The 22749-nt window shown below is 33.4% G+C and overlaps 1 protein-coding gene across 1 annotated transcript in view; it reads left to right on the plus strand.

Moving 5' to 3' along the window:
• Positions 1–22749, plus strand: part of Cenpe (centromere protein E) — an 83880-nt gene that overhangs the window by 37083 nt on the left and 24048 nt on the right. Inside the window, 16 exon segments of the mRNA XM_076864070.1 lie at positions 4693–5007; positions 5123–5395; positions 5534–5692; positions 6520–6627; positions 8263–8577; positions 8692–8964; positions 9103–9261; positions 12998–13201; positions 16235–16516; positions 17167–17234; positions 17236–17317; positions 17938–18180; positions 18776–18934; positions 19281–19571; positions 20870–20974; positions 21658–21876. Of these exon segments, the coding sequence (XP_076720185.1) occupies positions 4693–5007; positions 5123–5395; positions 5534–5692; positions 6520–6627; positions 8263–8577; positions 8692–8964; positions 9103–9261; positions 12998–13201; positions 16235–16516; positions 17167–17234; positions 17236–17317; positions 17938–18180; positions 18776–18934; positions 19281–19571; positions 20870–20974; positions 21658–21876 (3255 nt within the window).

Consider the following 22749-nt stretch of genomic DNA (forward strand, 5'->3'; position numbering starts at 1 on the left):
TCTTTAAGTCTATTGATGTGGTGAATTACATTTATTGATTTCCGTATATTGAACCAGCCTTGCATCCCAGGGATGAATCCCACTTGGTCATGGTGCACGATCTTTTTGGTATGTTTTTGTATCCGATTTGCCAGCATTATATTGAGGATTTTTGCATCTAAATTCATTAGGGATATTGGTCTGTAGTTTTCTTTCTTTGATGTGTCTTTATCTGGTTTGGGAATCAGGGTGATATTGGCCTCATAGAATGAATTTGGAAGTACTCCCTCTGTTTCTATCTCCTGAAATAGATTGTAGAGTATTGGTATTAGTTCTTCTTTAAAGTTCTTGTAAATCTCTGCTGTATAACCGTCTGGACCTGGGCTTTTCTTGGTTGGTAGTCTTTTGATGGCTTCTTCTATTTCCTCACTTAATATTGGTCTGTTTAGGTTGTTTATATCATCCTGACTCAATCTGGGTAGCTCATATGCCTTAAGGAATTTATCGATGCCTTCACTATCCTCTATTTTATTAGAGTATAGGGTTTCAAAGTAATTTCTAATTATCTTTTGTATTTCTGAATTGTCTGTGGTGATGTTGCCTTTTTCATCCCATAAGCTACTAATTTGGATTCTCTCTCTTCTTCTCTTTGTTAGCGTGGCTAATGGTCTATCATCTTATTTATTTTTTCAAAGAACCAACTTTTAGTTTTGTCAGTTTTTTCGATTGTTTCTTTTGTTTCGATTTCATTGATTTCAGCTCTAATTTTAATTATTTCTTGCCTTCTACAGTATTTGCTGCTGATTTGTTCTTCTTTTTCTAAGGCTTTGAGGTGTAGTGTGATTCATTTATATGTTGGCTTTTCCTTCTTTTAAGGAATGAACTCCATGAAATGAATTTTCCTCTTAGTAGTACTTTCATAGTGTTCCAGAGATTTCGATATGTTGTGTCTGAGTTTTCATTTACCTCTAAGAGTTTTTTAATTTCCTCTTTGATGTCTTCTGTAACCCTTTGTTCATTCAGTAGCATATTGTTTAATCTCCAGGTGATGTAGGATTTTTCCTTTCTCATTTTATTATTGATTTCCAATTTCCTTCCATTATAATCAGATAAAATGCATGGTAGTATCTCAACTCCTTTGTAATTGCTAATATTTGCCCTGTGACATAATATATGGTCTATTTTTGAGAAGGATCCATGTGCTGCTGAGAAGAAAGTGTATCCACTTGATGTTGGGTGGTATATTCTGTATATATCAATTAAGTCTAAGTTATTAATTGTATTATTGAGCTCCATGGTTTCTTTATTCAACTTTTGTTTGGAAGGTCTGTCCAGTGGGTGAGAGAGGTGTGTTAAAATCTCCCATGATTATTGTGTTGTGGTCTATTTGACTCTTGAACTTGAGAAAAGTTTGTTTGATGAATGTAGCTGCATCATTGTTTGGGGCATATATATTAATGATCATTAATTCTTGTTGGTGTATGGTTCCCTTGAGAAGTATGTAGCGTCCTTGTCCCTTTTGATTAACTTTGGCTTGAAGTCTTATTTTATTTGATACCAGTATGGATACCCTGGCTTGCTTCCGGGGTCCGTATGAGTGGTATGATTTTTCCCTACCTTTCACCTTCAGTCTATGTATGTCTTTTCCTACCAGATTCAGTCTCCTGTAGGCAACATATTGTTGGATCTTTTTTTTAATACATTCTACTAGCCTGTGTCTTTTGATTGGTGCATTTAAGCCATTAATATTTAGGGTTACTATTGAGATATGGTTTGTACTTCCAGCCATATTTGGTTATGTACGATACTTAACATGATTTGTTTTTTCTCTATGATTAGTTTTTCCTTTACTGTACTACCTCCCGCTGTTGTTTTTCAATGTTATTTTTCATTTCCTCTTTCTGTAATGTTTTGCCAAGGATGTTTTTAAGAGCTGATTTTCTAGCTGCAAATTCTTTTAACTTTTGTTTATCATGGAAGATTTTTATTTTATCTTCAATCCTGAAGCTTAATTTCGCTGGATACATGATTCTTGGTTGGAACCCTTTTTCTTTCAGCGTTTGAAATATGTTGTTCCAGGATCTTCTCGCTTTCAGAGTCTGTGTTGAAAGATCAGCCATTATCCTGATTGGTTTACCCCTAAATGTAATCTGCTTCCTCTCTCTTGTGGCTTTTAAGATTCTCTCCTTATTCTGTATGTTGGGCATCTTCATTATTATGTGTCTTGGTGCGGATCTCTTATGATTTTGTACATTCGGTGTCCTGTAGGCTTCTAGTATTTGGATTTCTTTTTCATTCTTTAAGTCTGGGAAGTTTTCTAACATAATTTCATTGAATAGATTACTCATTCCCTTGGTTTGGACCTCTGTACCCTCTTGTATCCCAATAACTCTTAGGTTTGGTTTCTTGATGTTATCCCATAATTCTTGGATGTTCTGCTCATGATTTCTTAACATTCTCGCTGAGCTGTCTAAGTTCTTTTCAAGTTGAAAAATTTTGTCTTCGTTGTCTGAAGTTCTATCTTCTAAGTGTTCTACTCTGCTGGTAATACTCTCATTTGAGTTTTGAATTTGGTTTATTGCTTCCTGCATTTCCAGGATTTCTGTTTGTTTGGTGTTTTTATATATATCCTCTATCTCCCTATAGAGTTGATCTTTTGCTTCTTGGATTTGTTTATGTAATTCATTGTCAAAGTGATCTTTCATTAGCAGAATTTGCTGTATAATGTCTTCCTTGAGACTCCAGATCACTGAAGCATGTATATCCTGAACTCTTTATCTGACATTCCATCAGCTGCAGATATTACCTCATCTAATGTTGAACTGACCTGTATTGTTTGTGGTCCTTTGTTTTCTTGTCTTTTCATACTGCTCATGTTTCTTTCTAGCTTTGTGAAACTGTTGTGTTAATGGTTTTCCCCTTATATATTTATATTGTTCTTGTATAGCTCCAAAATCCCTTTTTTGCGGAGAATGACAATGTTAACAGTTCTCAATATCAGCAATACATCATCTAAGCACAAGTTTTCATTATTAATACATTTATAGTTAGATTCTAAGTCTACAGATATTGGTTTTAATTATTATTTAAGAATATAGTCATTAGTTTCATAAAAGGCATACCATATCTGGTGGCATATAGAAAACTTAATTTCAGACGAAGGATGTTATACTTAAAGGGAAAGGAGTGAGGGTATGAGGTTAAACTAACTTAGCAACTTTGGAGAACTCTAACCAATACACTGGTAATTTATGAAAGAATGTATAGACTCAACCTCCTATCTGCATTTAGATAGTTACCCTATGTATAGATAGCAAAAGTTAGGAGGTTGAAAGTGGGATAGAAGGAATACAAATGAAGAAAAGAAAAAAAAATAACGAGGAAGAAAAGAGAAATAAGAGAGAAGATAGAAATAAAGAAAAAAAATGGGGAGAAGGTGGGGTAAATGCAATTCCTCTATGTTATTTTTGTGATTCAGTTGTTCATGCACAGTTCTTGGTTTCACATATGTTGAGGCTGAGAAAGAGAGAGAAGAAAAGAGAGAAAGAGAAAAAAAGTCTCTCAGAACACTGTTTCCTTTGCTTCCAGTAGGTGGCCTTGTCTATTCCTAGCTTGAGCCTCTGTGTTCAGGGTGGTGGGTGTAGCCAGTGTGAAAGGACATGAGCTTCCACCTGTATCTTCCCTACTCTAGTCTGAGGTGGAAACCAGGTGCCTGTACAGTTGTTGTTTTGCGTTGATAGCTACAACTTCCAAAAGCTTGTGGGAAATATTTTGAGTTATCTTAGCTAAGGGTGGGGGAGTTAGAAACCGGGTACCTGGATCAGCCGCAGGACTGTGCTGGTAGCCACACCCCCTTTGATGGGTTTTAAGGGTTGATGGGCTTCCTCCCGACTAGCACGTGGGGCGGGGCCGGGCTTCCTCCTCCCTTCTGGCTTGGCGCCAGGATTCCTCTTCCCGTCTGGGCTGGGCTGGCGCCGGTCTTCCTCCTCCCTTAGGAACATTTTCTTTAGTTATTCTATAAGCTTTCAAAAAGTAGTCACTACCACTTTTCAATCTTTTGGTGAAGAAGTACAAAAGAGGGTGCAACTTTTCATCCAAAAAAAATAGTTCTCAAACTAATAGTTGAGTGACAGAAATCTGCCATGAATGTAGCCACCATGCTATATTACCTTCTTTCCTTTGTTTCTCCTTTAGTCTCCTTCCACCTTCTCATCTCCTTCCTAGCTTATTTTCACAATTATGAAACTATCCATGAACTGGATGTGGGTTACTTAATTACTTTAATAATGCTTTTTAGATATTTTTAATAATAAAACATCATTTAAATTATAAATAGATTGAATTTTAAGAAATATGAGCTACATTCAAAGCCTTTTTTTGTAAAAGAGGTCAAATTCTGGGAAAAACCATAAAATGCCTGCTGCCACATAATACTTTAGAGTGAGAGCTAAGGACATAAAGTCACACCCTACCTGTTTCTACTAATTGACCTTCTCCGTGCAATCCTTACTAGAACCCAAAGACATTAGAGAACACAACATTAAAGGTAATGTGAAACAGGCCAGGGTAGAGAAATAACAGTAAGAATATTGCCTTCCCCCAGTCAAATTTTTGCTTGATCTAAATGATCCCCTCTCCCAGAGGAAAACTTGTTTTCCTGAAAATTGATTCAGCAGATCATACATTGCTAACATCCCTGAATTTTTTCCATAGATCCATGAAAAATCTGAACAGCTCTCTATAATAACATCAGAAAAAGACAAATTGTTTTCTGAAGTAGCTCATAAGGAGACTAGAATTCAAGGTTTACTGGAAGAAATTGAAAAAACTAAAGATGACCTAACAACTACCCAGTTGAATTATAAAAGCACTGAGCAAGAATTTCAAGATTTTAAAACCCTTCATATAGATTGTGAGCAGAAATATAAAATGGTCCTTGAAGAGAATGAGAGAATGAATCAGGAAATAGGAAATCTTTCTAAAGAAGCAGAGAATCTTGGTTTAAGTTTGGATGCTTTGAAGACTGAGGTTAGTACAAAATGATATCCAAAGACATGATCTTCAGTCTTCTTGAGTGTGATTTCTATCTTCTACAGAAAACTCTGCTTTTACTATGTCATATTTACTTTTTCTTATTTTAAAGCTTTCTCACAAAACTCAAGAGCTTCAGCAGAAAACAGCTGAGGGTCAAGAAAGGTTAAATGAAATGGAACAACTGAAGGAACAATTAGAAAGCAGAGATTCTAGGCTGCAAGCTGTAGAAAAGGAGACAACACTGATTACCGAGAAACTTCAGAAAGCCTTAGAAGAAGTGAAAACCTTAAGCCGAGAAAAAGATGACCTAAAACAACTCCAGGAGAGCCTGCAGATTGAGAGAGACCAACTCAAAAGTGATATTCAAGACACTATAAATCTGGTAAGGCTTTGAATGATTAAACTTTACAAGTATTGGAACCTCTTCAAACTTGGTACAGGAGCCATCATTGATAAGACTGCTTATCTATGATTAAATGGTCACTAAAAAATGGAAATTGTTTTCTGTTTCTTCAACAAGAACATAGATTCACAAGAACAATTACGAAGTGCTCTCGAGTCTTTGAAACAACACCAAGAAACTATTAATACACTAAAAATGAAAATTTCTGAGGAAACTTCTGGGAACTCACTTTTAGAAGAAAACCTAGGAAAAACTAAAGATGAATTTCAGCAAAAGGTACAGGTTATTTAATTTCAGATTTTCTCTTTGACCTCCCAACACCTAATATGTAATGATAATTTCAATCTTATTTGTTATTCACAATGGTAATAACTCACAATTTTATAAGACTCTACTCTCTCTTTGAAATAACTTCCCTTACAATTTGAAAAGCAAAGGGCAAAAAAAGTATTGGTTCAAACGTTGAAGAGCTGATATTTTCTGAGATTTGATGTATTTTAAATATCTTTAAAAGAACTTCTGAACGCTAAGAAGGAGGATTGACTATTATAACTGAAATAGTTTATCTCAGAATTCTCTATACTAAACTTGCTTCGAGTTCAGTTTAATCTGTTACAGAAAGGATTGCTTATAATTTTATACAAGGGTTTGATTTACTTTTGATATCTACTTTCCTCATAATACCTTTAAGATATATGTTATCAACAGAAATTTTTAATAATCTTTCATTATTATATTTCATTCTTTTATTTTTAAAATTTGTTCTAATTAGTTATGAATGACACTCGAGTGCAGTTTGACACATCATACATAAATGGATTTCTCTTCTCTGGTTGAACATGATGTAGAATCACACCAGTCATGTAATCATATACGTACATAGTATAATACTGTCTGATTCATTCTATTATCCTTCCTACTCCCATACCCACTCCCCTCTACCTAATCTAAAGTAACTCTGTACCCCTGCTTATTGAGAATTAGTATCTGCATATCAAACATTTAGCCTTTGGTTTGGGGGGATTGGCTTATTCCACTTAGCAAACAAAATATTAACTACTGCAGTCTTCAAGTGTTCTTTGTAAAAGTTTTTATTTCTACAGAAAGAACTGAATATAGAATCTAAAGAGAATGAAGCTCTACGAAAAGAAGGTGATTTACTCTCAGAATTGAAATCTTTACCCCTTGAAATGAAAATGCTGAGGAAAGAGGTAAACAGATTTTTGACTAACTAATCCTTGTTTTGAAATAAGAACTTTTACAAAGAGTGCCGGAAATATTTTTATCTAATTTATTTTTGAGTAGCAGGCAAGAGACATTCAACTTGTTAGCAATGGAACTGAATATATTCCATCTTCTAATTTATTCTTAGGCTACTAGATAGAAAATAAATTTACTTTTGAAATATATTTAACAGCATACTTGGTAACATAATCCATGTTCCTGCCATTTTTATAATCATCAAATGTCACATTTAGAAAATTTCTTCTCCTATCCTTAGTCTTCACCTACTCGGAGGGTTTTGTTTCATTTTATCGAAGAAAACAAAGCAACACCTTCCTGTGTTCATATATGAATACACAACCAGTATAACTCCACATCATTTACAAACACAAGAATGGGAAGTTATACTTCATGTATGCATAATATGTCAAAATACACTTTATTTTCATGTATATATCTAAAAAGAACAAATTTAAATTTTTAAAAATAAATAAATAAATAGATAGATAGATTTGCATATCTATTTAAACAGAAAAGCAATGAGATAAAGGCACACCACTAATAAAGCTTTATGAATCAGTATAAATCTTTTTGACTAGGAAATGATTCTTAAGTCCACAACCTACCAACTTTTCCCTTTCTAGTTTTCTAAAAAAATAATAATAACAAGGGCTGTGATTGTGGCTTAATGGTAGACCACTTGCCTTGCATGCGTGAGGCACTGGCTTCAATCCTTAGCACCACAAACAAATAAGTAAACTAAAGGTTCATTCACAACTAAAAAACAATTTAAAATAACAAGAATTTGAGTGCTTACTTTATGTCAAACTTCATACTAAAGAACCTTACGAACATTTTCTTTAGTTATTCTATAAGCTTTCAAAAAGCAGTCACTACCACATCTCAACCTTTTGATGAAGAAGTACAAAAGAGGGTGCTACTTTTCATCCAAAAAAAAAAAAAATGGTTCTCAAACTAATAGTTGAATGACAGAAATCTGCCATGAATGTAGCCACCATGCTACATACTTTAGATTAGGTAGAGGGATGTGGGTATGGGAGTAGGAAGGATAATAGAATGAATCAGACAGTATTATACTTTAGTCTCCTTCCACCTTCTCATCTCTTTCCTTGCTTATTTTCACAATTATTAAACTATTCATGAACTGGATGTGGGTTACTTAATTACTTTAATAATGCTTTTTAGATATTTTTAATAATAAAACATCATTTAAATTATAAATAGATTGAATTTTTAGAAATCTGAGCTACATTCAAAGCCTTTTTTTGTAAAAGAGGTCAAATTCTGAGAAAAACCATAAAATGCCTGCTGCCACATAATACTTTAGAATGAGAACTAAGGACATAAAGACACACCCTACCTGTTTCTACTAATTGACCTTCTCCATGCAATCCTTACTAGAACCCAAAGACATTAGAGAACACAACATTAAAGGTAATGTGAAACAGGCCAGGGTAGAGAAATAGCAGTAAGAATATTGCCTTCCCCCAGTCAAATTTTTGCTTGATCTAAATGATCCCCTCTCCCAGAGGAAAACTTGTTTTCCTGAAAATTGATTCAGCAGATCATACATTGCTAACATCCCTAATTTTTTTCCATAGATACATGAAAAATCTGAAGAGCTCTCTATAATAACGTCAGAAAAAGATAAACTGTTTTCTGAAGTAGCTCATAAGGAGAGTAGAATTCAAGATTTACTGGAAGAAATTGAAAAAACTAAAGATGACCTAACAACTACCCAGTTGAATTATAAAAGCACTGAGCAAGAATTTCAAGATTTTAAAACCCTTCATATAGAATGTGAGCAGAAATATAAAATGGTCCTTGAAGAGAATGAGAGAATGAATCAGGAAATAGGAAATCTTTCTAAAGAAGCAGAGAATCTTGGTTTAAGTTTGGATGCTTTGAAGACTGAGGTTAGTACAAATGATATCCAAAGACATGATCTTCAGTCTTCTTGAGTGTGATTTCTATCTTCTACAGAAAACTCTGCTTTTACTATGTCATATTTACTTTTTCTTATTTTAAAGCTTTCTCACAAAACTCAAGAGCTTCAGCAGAAAACAGCTGAGGGTCAAGAAAGGTTAAATGAAATGGAACAACTGAAGGAACAATTAGAAAGCAGGGATTCTAGGCTGCAAGCTGTAGAAAAGGAGACAACACTGATTACCGAGAAACTTCAGAAAGCCTTAGAAGAAGTGAAAACCTTAAGCCGAGAAAAAGATGACCTAAAACAACTCCAGGAGAGCCTGCAGATTGAGAGAGACCAACTCAAAAGTGATATTCAAGACACTATAAATCTGGTAAGGCTTTGAATGATTAAACTTTACAAGTATTGGAACCTCTTCAAACTTGGTACAGGAGCCATCATTGATAAGACTGCTTATCTATGATTAAATGGTCACTATAAAATGGAAATTGTTTTCTGTTTCTTCAACAAGAACATGGATTCACAAGAACAATTACGAAGTGCTCTCGAGTCTTTGAAACAACACCAAGAAACTATTAATACACTAAGAATGAAAATTTCTGAGGAAACTTCTGGGAACTCACTTTTAGAAGAAAACCTAGGAAAAACTAAAGATGAATTTCAGCAAAAGGTACAGGTTATTTAATTTCAGATTTTCTCTTTGACCTCCCAACACCTAATATGTAATGATAATTTCAATCTTATTTGTTATTCACGATGGTAATAACTCACAATTTTATAAGACTCTACTCTCTCTTTGAAATAACTTCCCTTACAATTTGAAAAGCAAAGGGCAAAAAAAGTATTGGTTCAAACGTTGAAGAGCTGATATTTGATATTTTCTGAGATTTGATGTATTTTAAATATCTTTAAAAGAACTTCTGAACGCTAAGAAGGAGGATTGACTATTATAACTGAAATAGTTTATCTCAGAATTCTCTATACTAAACTTGCTTAGAGTTCAGTTTAATCAGTTACAGAAAGGATTGCCTATAATTTTATACAAGGGTTTGATTTACTTTAGATATCTACTTTCCTCATAATACCTTTAAGATATATATTATCAACAGAAATTTTTAATAATCTTCATTATTATATTTCATTCTTTTATTTTTAAAATTTGTTCTAATTAGTTATGAATGACACTCGAGTGCAGTTTGACACATCATACATAAATGGATTTCTCATTCTCTGGTTGAACATGATGTAGAATCACACCAGTCATGTAATCATATATGTACATAGTATAATACTGTCTGATTCATTCTATTATCCTTCCTACTCCTATAACCACTCCCCTCTACCTAATCTAAAGTAACTCTGTACCCCTGCTTATTGAGAATTAGTATCTGCATATCAGAGAAAACATTTAGCCTTTGGTTTGGGGGGATTGGTTTATTCTACTTAGCAACCAAAGTATTTTTTTTTCCAGAGGGAAGATAAGAAATAAATTTTATTAATTAACAGCATATCCTGTATCAATGTAGAAGATTGGACTTGAGACTGCTGACAATAAAATTACAGATGTAGGGCTCACATAGGGCGGTACAAAATGATCAAGAGCAAAATCAGCAGCCATTAGAAGGAAAGGGGGAACAAAGTCAGATAATTTCCAAAATCATTTTTTTCCACTAAAATAATATTTTATTTATTTATTTTTTTATTGATTGTTGAAAACATTACAATACTCTTAACATATCATGTTTTATACATTTGATTCAAGTGGGTTATGAACTCCCATTTTTACCATGTGTACAGATTGCAGGATCACATTGGTTACACATCCACGTTTATACATACGGCCATCCTAGTGTCTGTTGTATTTTGCTGCCTTTCCTATCCCCTTTCTATCCCTCCTTCTCCTCCCCTCCCCTCCCATCTTCTCTCTCTACCCCATCTACTGTAATTCATTTCTCTTCCTTCCCTTTCTCAGACTATTCCCCAAAGACCTAAAAAGAGCGTACTATAGGGATACAGCTACATGGATGTTCATAGCAGCACAATTCACAATAGCTAGACTGTGGAACCAACCTAGATGCCCTTCAATAGATGAATGGATTAAAAAAAATGTGGCATTTATACACAATGGAATATTACTCAGCACTAAAAAATAACGAAATCATGGCATTTGCAGGAAGATGGATAGCATTAGAGAAGATTATGCTAAGTGAAGATAGCCAATCCCGAAAAAACAAATGCCAAATGTCTTCTTTGATATAAGGAGGGCAACTCAAAACAGAGCAGGGAGGAAGAGCATAAGAAGATTACCATTAAACAGGGACGAGAGGTGGGAGGGAATGGGAGAGAGAAGGGGAATTGCATGGAAATGGAAGGATACCCTGATTGTTATACAAAATTACATATAAGAGGTTTGAGGGGAAAGGGGGGGAAAAAAAGGAACCACAGTATTAACTACTGCAGTCTTCAAGTGTTCTTTGTAAAAGTTCTTATTTCAACCACTATTCTATTCTCTAAGGAGATTTTTAATTTTGATGTACTCAAATTTATCTATTTTTACTTTTGCTTCCTGTGCTTTATGGTATCATGTTCATGTTGGAATTAACAATATAATAATAGTGGGTCTGGGGATTCCCAGGGGCACTCTGTTTACCTGGGAACCAGAAGGCTGCTGTGATAGGTCTATCCTAAATCCACTTAAAGGAGTCATTTTCAATCCTGTTTGTGTCTCTTTCGGAAATCTAGTTTTCTTTAGTTGATCTCAATAGAAATTTTAAATTTTGCAATTAATGAACTTCATCTCATATAAATGACATTTTTTAAAAATAATTAGGTCTATTAGATTGTACTTACAACTAACTGTAGTAGCTGAAATACTTTCTAGAGTGAGTTCAGATTTGAAATGTACTTTGAGTATCATTACAAAAGACTATTTCAGTCTGCTTTGTATTCTTTTACAGACTATATCCATATGAATTAAACATAATTGCTATGTGATTAGAGATATTATAGAAACTTATAGAGTGTGGTCAATATGAAGCTGAATGGTTCCCTAATTTCATACAAACAATTGTAGTGTCAGTCTTTGTTTTCCTTTACCAAAAAGTTCATACATTAGGTTACATTTGGTTATGACTTATTTATGCATTAATAAATTATTATAACATGCAGAATGTAAAAACACATTGAGAAAAGATGTATTACGCTTTTACAAAAAGAGATGAGCTTCTATCAAAATTTTGTTCTCTCCTTATAATAAAACTTATGATTTTTATAAGTAAACAGTTCTGAAAAATGAAGCTTTACTAGAAGTAGGAGCTAGAGATGACTCAGATGGGGAAAAATAAAGGGATTAAGTTTAAAGTTGCTTCTTCCTTCTTTAGAAGAAAAAATACTTCTAGTGTGAAAGTTATGCAATATTTATGGAAGATATATAGAAAGGAAAGGGATTTGTCTTTTAATTTTATAATTGGTTTGAAGTAAATGAATATACATAAGTCAGGTTAAAATATCATACATGAAAATAATTATAATATTTATAGTTGTCCAGATAGTTCTCATCAGAGAACAGGTCAAAATTCACAAGCTTTGGAGCCAGACCCTTGAGTCTGGCTATTCCTCTCTCTGTATCACCTTGAGTAAGTGACTTTACCCCTCTATAATCCAACTTTCTCATCAGTCAAATGCAGATATTAATAATATCTACCTCAACTTACTAAGTTAAACATGTTAAAATATGAGAGCCATGCCTGGTACATAATGATACATGATAGTTAGGTGTTTGTTTAATATTAAAGTGATTGTTATTGACTACTTAAGAAATTCTTCTTTAAAACTGTGGTGTATCGGGGCTGGGTTTGTGGCTCAGTGGTAAAGCACTCGCCTAACATGTGCAAGGCTCTGGGTTCAATCCTCAGCACAACGTAAAAATAAATAAATAAATAAATAAAAGGTTTAAAAAACCTGTGGTATATATACACAATGTAATATTATTCAACCTTAAAGAAAAATGAAATTATGGCATTTGCTGCTAAATGGATGGAACTGGAGAATATTATGCTAAGACAAATAAGTCAATCCAAAGAACCAAGAGCCAAATGTTTTCTCTGATATGTGGATGCTAATTCACAATGGGGAGAGGTGGGGGATAGAGATATTTTGGACTAGAAAGAGGAGAGTGAAGGGAGGGGAAGAGGCATGGGGGTAAGAATGATAATAGAATGAATGGGGCATTAGTACCCTAAGTGCATGTAAGATTACACGACCTGTGTAACTACATCATGTACAACCAGACAAATGAGAAATTATGCTCCATTTATGTATGATTTGTCAAAATACATTCTACTGTCATGTATAACTAATTAGAACAAATTAAAAAAAAAATCTTCTTTAATGTATTTCTATTTTAGGTAGGAGACATAAATAAGAAACAGAATTTGGAAGCTAAAACAAGCCAGGCATTAATTGGAAACCTTAAGGATAGTGATGTGACTGAGCAACAGAAAATGATCTGTTCTTTAATACAGGAGAAAAATGAACTCCAACAAATGTTGGAAAGTATTACAGCAGAAAAGGAACAACTAAAGACTGACCTAAAGGAAAATATTGAAATGGTAAGATTTAGCACTATAAACTTGGTGATAACATTTTTGTCCTTGTTTTAGATTTTTATCAATTTTATTGAGATATGTTCTACAAGCGCTATATGTATCTCATGGAAGTATACAGTTCGGTGACTTTTGACCAATGTTTCTGCCTGTGTACTCACTAAATGGAGTTGCTGGGACATAGGGAAATGTATATTAGCTTGATTAGAATTTGCTAGACTGATTTCCAAATGAGTTTTACCATTTTACATTCATATCAGCAAATTGAGAAAATTCTGGTGGCTCCACATCCTTCCTCACCAACACTTCATACTTACTGGTGCTTTTGATTTTAGCCACTCTAATGAATATATGTCGTGTTGTTTTGATTTGCCTTTCCCTGATGACTAAAGATGCTGAACACTTTTTCATATACTAACTGGCTTTTAGATGTCTTCTATAATTTCTCTCTCTCTCAATACAGTGTTACAGGTTTTTAGTCTACAATCCTTTTACTTATTTTATTAAATTTGATCCTAAGTATTTCTCTTACTGTCGTAATTTTTTACCTTTATTTTTAATTGTTGGCATTTGCCAATATCTTCACACCTAGTTTAGTTTTTGTATCTTTGTTTGGAGGAAGTATAATCTGTACAGGTTGAATTGATAATTGGAGAAATTCTCTATAGATCGAAGTAGGGATCTATGTTTTCTAATTTTCCACGTTTCTTGGAAAAGTCTACTCTGTCAAAATTGCTAAATGTAAATAAGCATAAATTAAATAAACAAAAATTACATTCTAACTCTGGCATGTTGTTTTGCGGTCTTGATACATGAGAATGCCACTCTGCAAGCTTAATGGCAAGTTAGCCCTCATAGTGCTACAAAGGGCAGCTACCATTTTGAGTTTGCTGATGATAGTGCTCAAAACCAAAGCTAATGCTTCATGTGAAAAACTCAGTCAGTGAACACCTAGCAGTCTTTTTGAGTTTAGGCACAGAAAATGAGCTAAACTTTCTTGATTGAATGGTAAATCCAATTCTAATTCTCATAGGAAAATAAACTGAACAATAATAATTGAACATAAAAAGCAGATTCTCTATGATTAAAGATTTACATGATTAAAGATTCACTTTCTTTTAAATTCATTTTTACTATATAGTTTTACTATATAGTTTCTTCATTTATAGGCTGAGGTAAATGCCGATTTTTACCCGGTTTCTTAAATGTAAGCTAATATTATTTGTTTTAATCCCAACTTCTTGTTTTATTCTAGACCATTAAAAACCAGGAAGAATTAAGAATTCTTGAAGATGAACTTAAAAAGCAACAAGAGATAGTTGCACAAGAAAAGAACCACGTCATGAAGAAAGACAAAGAGCTTTCTAAGACCTGTGAGAGACTGGCAGAAGTTGAAGAAAAGCTAAAGGAAAAGGTAAATTTTTTTTAAGTTATCCTGGCCATTTTTCTTGGTAATAGTTACCATTTTTGGTAATAGTTTTTGATTCCCATAGCCTAAATGCAAGAATAGCACATTATATTTGCAAAAGAATAGATCTTCATTCCGGTGTTTTGAAGTTTCAATTCACAGAATCTTAACTAACATTTCTTGTCAGGTTACATTATTCCAGAGTCTTTAGGTGAGAAGGGACCTTGATCTTTTAAACTAATCATCTGATGTAGTCATCAGTCAAATACTTGTTGAGCACTATATGGGCCAGGCATCATCCTGGGCACTTAAGAGACATTAGTCAACAAAGCAAAGATGCTCCCCATATGAAGATGTATTTGTTGTTCTTTAAAATGAAAGGCTTAATACTATCACCATCACTAAGATGTTTGTAGTTTCCCAAATCACTCCTTTCGTGGAAGTAGGATGGTGCAATGCATGTATAAGACCCAAGACTCCTGTAACAACCATACTGTCCAAGTGATTCTGAAATACAACCACAGAGGTCTATTTAAGCTAAGAGCAGTGCCACTTGCATTATAGATAACATGCTGTGGTTTCTGTTCTTCTGTGTAGTATTTTTTTCCTAATCTATATTTTCTTTTAAGCCAAATCCCTTTCCCTTTCCCTTTCCCTATCTAGTATGATTGAATTTGCTAAAACCTTATGTCTGTTTTACTCCTCCTAAGGAAGTGAAGTCAATAGCCTTGGAAGTTAATGCCTCTGAATTTGTTTTAGGCCACTCCTTGTTACTTAAAATTGAAAATAAGGTGCTGGGGTTGTGATTCAGTGGCTTGCCTAGCATGTGTGAGGTACTGGGTTTGATTCTCAGCACCACATATAAATAAATAAATAAATAAAATAAAAGTCCATTGACAGCTGAAAAAAAAATTCTTTTTAAATGAAAATAAATTTTAAAAGTTTTTTAAGATAAAGGAGAATTATTTATTTGGTGCCTATATTTAAATGCTTAGTATCTATGCCTTTCAACTTTATTTTTACATTTTTACTTTATCATCTTGATCAGCCTATATCAGTTTCCTAGGGATGGCATATCAAATTACCATAACCTTGGTGGCTTACAGCAACAGAAATTTATTCTATTGTAGAATATATCCAGAGCAAGTGTTGACATTCTGAAGTAGCTTAAAGGGTGAAGACTGGGAAGACTTATAAAGGTTAAGGAGGACTTTTACTTCTTACCTTCTATCTTACTATAGCATTTTAATTGTGTTACTCTTGATATTTTTTTCTTCCTCTAATAATAAAGGACTTAGAGAAACAAAAGGAACTAAGAATCGCTCACATGGATCTGAAAGAGCACCAAGAAACTATTGATAAACTCCAAAGAACTGTTTCTGAAAAAACTGATGAAATATCAAATATGCAAATGAACTTAGAAAATGCAAAGGCTGCCATAAAAGCACAGGTATTTTCTTTTAAGTTGTTATTTGAGTAACTAGGAGTTCAAATCAGGTCTTTTGTATAATGAAACAGGACATGAATTAGCCTAAAATTGAAGATAAGATTTATCTACTTAACTTTGAAGCTATTATTTGGGTTTTTATTTATATCTTCAATATCCTAACTTATTGCATGATTATCTCAAGATCCAAGAACTTCGAGAGAAAGAACATCAACTTCTTAAAGTAAAAAATGACCTGAAGGAAAATGTGTATGAAACAGAGCAACTGAAGAAACAACTGGAAGCTCAGAACTCAGCTCTGGAGGGTTTAGAATTAGAGAAGTTAATGTTGACTCAGAAAATAAATGAGAGCCTTGAAAAACTGAAACTTTTTACTGAGGAAAATGATGGCCTAAGAATTGTGGAGGAAACTCTCAAAATGGAACGAGACAAGCTGAGGGAAAGCCTTAGAGAAACAGAAGCAAAAGTAAGTTACACTCATTCTTCTTGCTAGCAAATAAATGTTTTCTTAGAGCAGTGAACCTTCTTTGAAACAAGTGGTATTGTTGGCAAGAGCACATGATAATCTTCTAAGCAGATTCTAAGTATTCTTTTTCTTAAAAACTTTAAGTTATATAACCAGCATTTTCTTCATAGATTTTATCCTACATGTGTACTGACTCAATTACTTACATATATATTTATGTAAGTACACATAAACATACGTACATATGTACACCACAACACCACAAGATTGTTCATTGTAGTAGTTTGTAATAAAAGTAGGAAACAATTTAAATGTTCCTCCCAAGGAAACTGGGTAAATATGAGCCATATATCAAAATCCTGTTCAGCCCTACAAAAAGTGAAACAGATTTTAACATCCAATTTGGAAGTCCAAGATAACCCTGAAGTGGAGGAATCCAACTGTTAAGTAGTATGTGTGATGTGTTTACTGCTAAAAGAGGAGTAGAGTGTGGAGAGATAAGGACAGTAAGAGAAAGTCTTTAACTTTTGTAACAACAACGATGTAAATTAAGAGGTAAATGCATTATTATTTTTACTAAGAAAATATATCACTTCACTAAAAAAAAAAAAAAAAAGTAGTTAACATTAAGATGACCTTGTTCTTAAAAGGATCTGAAAAAGCAAGAACTAAGAATTGCTCACATGGATCTGAATGAGCACCAAGAAACTATTAATAAACAGAGGAATTGTTTCTGAGAAGACAGATGAAATGGCAAATATGGAAATAGAATTAGAAAATTCAAATGCCAGATTATAAGAAAAGATATTTTGCGGGGGTTTTTGATTGAATATCTGATTTGTTGTGTTTGAAATCTTCAGAATATGAGATGGATTGGCCACATTCAGAAACAAGCTTGTCAGTATTTACTAAATGCCATAAGACCCAGTATTTCCACTCCCTGGTTATGTACCTAATAGAAAAGACTAAATAACATCTCTAAAAAGACATTTACAAGAATGTCTGTAGCAGCTTTATCCAAAATGGTGGGGAACTTGAAAACAAATACCTATCATCAGGAGAATACACTGTCTTAAGAAGGTTCAAAAGTAGGTAAAACTGATCAAGTATGATAAAGATCCCAATAGCAATTTCCTCTTGGGAAGGGGTTCACAGGCACTTTAGGGAATGCCAGAAATATTCTCTGACTTGATATGGATTGTAGTTTTATAGGTGTATGCACGTGTCAAGAATAAATGGAACTACAAACATGATTATAGAGTACTTTTTGTATATTGTACCTCAAAAGAAAATTAATTTTGTGTGGGTTTATGCAGGGTGTTAATGATTATAAAAAGGGGGCTATAGTCTTAATTAACTTAGAGACTATTCCTTGTCCTTCCCTAAAAACCTGTAACCTAACATTATATTATGATTATCTTAAGATTCAAAAGCTTAAGGGAAATGAACAGAAACTTTTTAAATTAAAAGAAGATGTCAGTGAGATACAGAAACAACTCAAGGATCAAGGTTTAACTCTGGGTAATTTGGCTCAGAATCTTCAAGATAACTTTGAAGAAATGAAATCTGTAATGAAAGAGAGAGATAATATAAGAAGATCAGAGGAGATGCTCAAGCTGGAGAGAGACCAACTCAAGGAAAACCTGCAGGATACCATTGCTAAAGTGAGTTGTGCACATTCTTCCTATCCAGTAAGCATATTCTTAAGACAGAACCTCCCTTCTTTGAAAATAGATGATACTGTTGGTGAGAAGGTTATAATCTTTTAACTTTTTGAAAATTTATCATTATAAACATTGATATAGTAATTCCACTTATATAGATTTATCATACCAACATATTCACACATTGGAATAAAAATATAACAGCATTCACTGCAGCATGGTTTGGGATGATCGAAATCTAAAGGCAATTCAAGTGTTCACCCATAAGGCACTGGCCGAGGGGTTCGTCTGTATAATGAAATACTAAGCCTAGGAAAGAGCACCTTTTGTGTGATACTGATTAGAAAGTATGTTATGCTGTTTGGATAATGGGAAAGGAGGAAAGCAAGTGGTACAGGTCAGCAAGGAACAGGACTAAAGTGAAGGAGGTTAGAGACAGGAATTTGTACCTTAAATCTTTCTGTATACTTCGAATTTGGGGGATGGCAGATTGGTTGTTTTTAACTAAGTATTCATTTTTTTCAAATTTTCATTTAATCATTAAGAAAAGATAACGTTTCTTTATGTCATCACATTTCTCTTTTTTCTAATAAAGGATCTGGAGACACAACAGGAACTAAAACTTATTCATATGCATTTGAAAGAACAACAACAAACTATTGAGAAATTCAGAGAGAAAGTTTCAGGAAAGACAACTCAAATTATAAATATTCAAAAAGATTTAGATGAATCAAAAGATGAATTACAGAAAAAGGTATGTTTTTTGTGGGGGTTTTTTTGGAAGTAACTGTATCCAAAATTACTTGAGAAATGAGAAAATATATAGATATATTGAGCATCCCTGATCCAAAAATCTGAAATCCAGAATGCTCTGAAATCTATACTTTGAGCACTGAAGTAAGCCTCAAAGTTTTCAGATTTTGAATTTTCAAATTAGGGATTCTCAACTGGTAGCAACTATGCAAATATTTCAAAATCAGAAACACTTCAGATGAGGGATACTTAACTTGTATAAATGTACAAATATAACAGATAGATGCTATTTTCCTTCCATGAAGGAATTCTGTTTGCATTCTAACTTATTTTGTAATTATCTCAAGATCCAAGAACTTCAGGAAAAAGAGCTTCAACTTCTTAAAATGAATAAAGATGTCAATAAAAGTGATAAAAAAATGAATGAAATGGAACATTTGAAGAGGCAAATTGAGGCCCAAAATGTATCTGTGAAAAATGTGGATATGGATAACTTGTGCTCTACTAAGAAACTTCATGAAAATCTTGAAGAAATAAGAACTGTAGCTAAGGAAAGCAATGAGCTAAGGAGGAAAAAGGAGTGTTTCAAAATGGAAAGAGACCAGTTCAGAGAAATCATAAGAAAAATGATAGCTAGAGTGAGTTCTAGTAACTGTAAGAATCAAGCTTTATAAAGGGGTGCCAATATGGGTGTTTTTTCCTTAGAATTTTCTTATTTTTGATACTGGGGATTGAACTTAGAGGCACTAGACCACTGAGCCACATCCCCAGCCCTATTTTGTATTTTGAGACAGAGTCTCATGGAGTTGTTCAGTGCCTCACTGAGGTGCTGAGGCTGGCTTTGAACTCACAATCCTCTTGCCTCAGCCTTCCCACCTGCTGGGATTATAGGCGTGTGCCACCGTGTCTGGCTTTTTCTTAGAATTTTCTATGAATACTAAAGATAGTGGGAAAACTTACTATAATTTTCATATCAGTAGGAAACACATTTTTAAAAGAGGCCAAATTGTTTTTCAGAAAACATCACTTTTCATTTTTAAGAAAAAGTTTGTTAAAGCAAAATATTCTTAGTAATATAATTTCTAAAGTTTTGTTTAACAAAAAATAGTATTATTCTAAATAGAAAAAATATTTGAAGGGTTAGATTTGTAAAAGATTAAATATTCCACTTCTGTACCTCTTAATATGAATCTAGAAATGGTCCATAACTGCTGGTTAGAAGGAAAAAAGAGAAGGTGAACATTACAAAGTTTTTCTAGTATGATTATTTGTAGATATATATAATTTTAAAAGCCCAACTGAGTGCTCTACAAAATAAAGTAGAAAAAATATCATTTGCAATCTCAGCAGAAATATCAGATGCTTAAGAATCATCTATATATGAGCCATAACTAAATTTATAGAATTTTAATCCGTTAGACAAATACTTATTCAACAGGTAGTCATACTTCTGGGTACTGTAATGATAACAATAAACAATTAGGCAAAAAATAATTTTTTGTTTTGTGCTTTTTAATGAGAAATGTGGAATGTAAACAAGATCTGAATTTTCAGTTCCCAGTTATGAGAAAGAATATGTGAATAGGGTTGGCGACACTGTGGATAGTGGTTTTGCTAGTATGTTTAGTTGGCAGTAATAATTTTAAATACAGAGATTCAGTTTAAGGAACCAAAAGAAATTCTAAAACCTCATTTTCAACTATGAACAACAAATCCCATTTCCAAATAATATATGGTTCTCCCACTTTTTTCCCTAATGAGTTCAGGTCACTCACTAAAGATTTAGTACCATTCATTTGATGGATATTTAACATTGTTTTTTGAGTTACAAGTGTAATGTTTAATTCCATTATTAAAACTTCATATAGAAATTTAATAAAGTATATGATTATACATTATATGTGAATAGTTATGTCTGATTGTTTCTTTGTACCAGGATTATCAGAACCACAAAGAGATCATAAAATATGAAAGAAGTTCACTATGTGATGGAGAAGAGCACCATACAGAAGGCCTGAGAGAAAAGTGCTTCAGGATAAAAGTAAGTGTTCCCTACACATGCATGTCGGTACTCTTCCAAAGGCTTTCTGAAGCCTAAGATGGAATTTAGATACTTGTATGGGATGAGTAGGTAATGCCTGATACTTTTCTAAACATTATAACCTAGTATAGGTATGCATGTGTACACCCACCTATGTACATATATAAACAAAACAATCGGAGTTTGTGGTTTTGTAAGGGCTCGAGTGTATACGTGAAAGAGGCCAAGGATTAAATTGTGCGGGTGTTTGAGACAAGGACGATGTAGATGGAGGGAATAATGAACAAAGCTCCTGAGGCAGCCAGCCTGTCTGGTGGGTTCAAGGAACACCAAGAATGAGGAAAGCTAGTGAGAAGTAAGGTCAGAATTGATGGGGTTTGAGTTCACTCAAATTTCTCTTCAGACTTTCCCAGTACTCGTTCAAATCATGAATATTCAAAAGACTAAATGAGAATGCATCAAAATTAAAACAATGGTTATTTCCGGGTTTGTTATATTGGCCAACTTCCAAAAAATTTTCACTATAATCATATATTGTTTCTATAATCCCAAATCAATAATGTTTTCTTTTTTTTAAATGTCTTGATTTATTTCTTTCTTGTAGAAAGTGTTAAAATATAAGTGTTCTTACAGTTTTACTAGTGGAACTATTTATTGTTAAATCAAATGAATTTTAATTTCAGGAACTGCTACAGAGATACTCAGAGATGGATAATCATTATGAGTACTTGAATAAATTGTCTTTTGACTTAGAGAAGGAAATTGAAACCCAAAAAGATCTTTCAATTAGAGTAAAAGCAAACCTCTCACTTCCATACCCACAAACAAAACAGATTCAAAAACTTTTTGCTGCAAACCAGAGATGTTCCATGGAATTCCATAGAGTCATAAAGAAACTAAAGGTACCAGTATCTTATTAATACTGCTCTAAATTTTAGTTACAAATTTTAATGTACTTAAGCACTGTTTTAGGAGTTGGCATATTTGCTATTTAGTATACTTATTAAATTTAAATATTGTATAGGTCTGAGAACAGTAAGTTTAGGATTTTTAGTGTTTCTAGTATCTACTCATTCAATAAAAACGGAGCTTTGAGAAAAAAAAAAAAATGAGCTTTGCCTATGTGCCTAGATACTGTGGAGGTACTCAGAAGACAGATGAGTCATATCAAAGATCTCTTAATCTGGTAAGGCAGATATATAAAAAGGTAATGAGTGCAGTGATAGAGGTATATACAGGTTGTATGACATGCCACATGTAAGAATTTACAGAAGACTATAGTGGAAGCCAAATTCAAGCAATAAAGTTTGGAGTTTGTTTTGTAGAAGACGGACAGCCAAAAGACAGTTAAAGTAGCAGTAGTAACAGATGAGATTAACATTTAGGTACTTCATTGCAGAATTAAAAAGACATGAATTTGAAGGGGAGAAGCTTAGAAGAAGAGAGAAATAAGGGGCAATTACAATGGTCCAGATGAGATAATATGTGTTACTATACTACTAGGGAAAGTTAAATAGGGACTGAGAAGAGATTGAAGAAGCATTTAGCAGCTTGAAATGGTATGTCCAGGTGATTTATAATGGAAATAGGGAGAGAAGTTTGGATGGAGTTCCAAGATTTGTGATTATCCATGTGTGTAAGATAGGATTAACTGAGAAAAGGAAGAGAATCAGGTATGTGATGCTGGAGAGATCAGGTGTTTAGTTTAGATGTTTCAAGGTTAGAATACCTATGAGACATCTAAGAAGAGAAACCATGTAGGCATTTAACTGTGA

The sequence above is a fragment of the Callospermophilus lateralis genome, chromosome 8, assembly GCF_048772815.1.
Source record: "Callospermophilus lateralis isolate mCalLat2 chromosome 8, mCalLat2.hap1, whole genome shotgun sequence".
NCBI lineage: Eukaryota > Metazoa > Chordata > Mammalia > Rodentia > Sciuridae > Callospermophilus > Callospermophilus lateralis.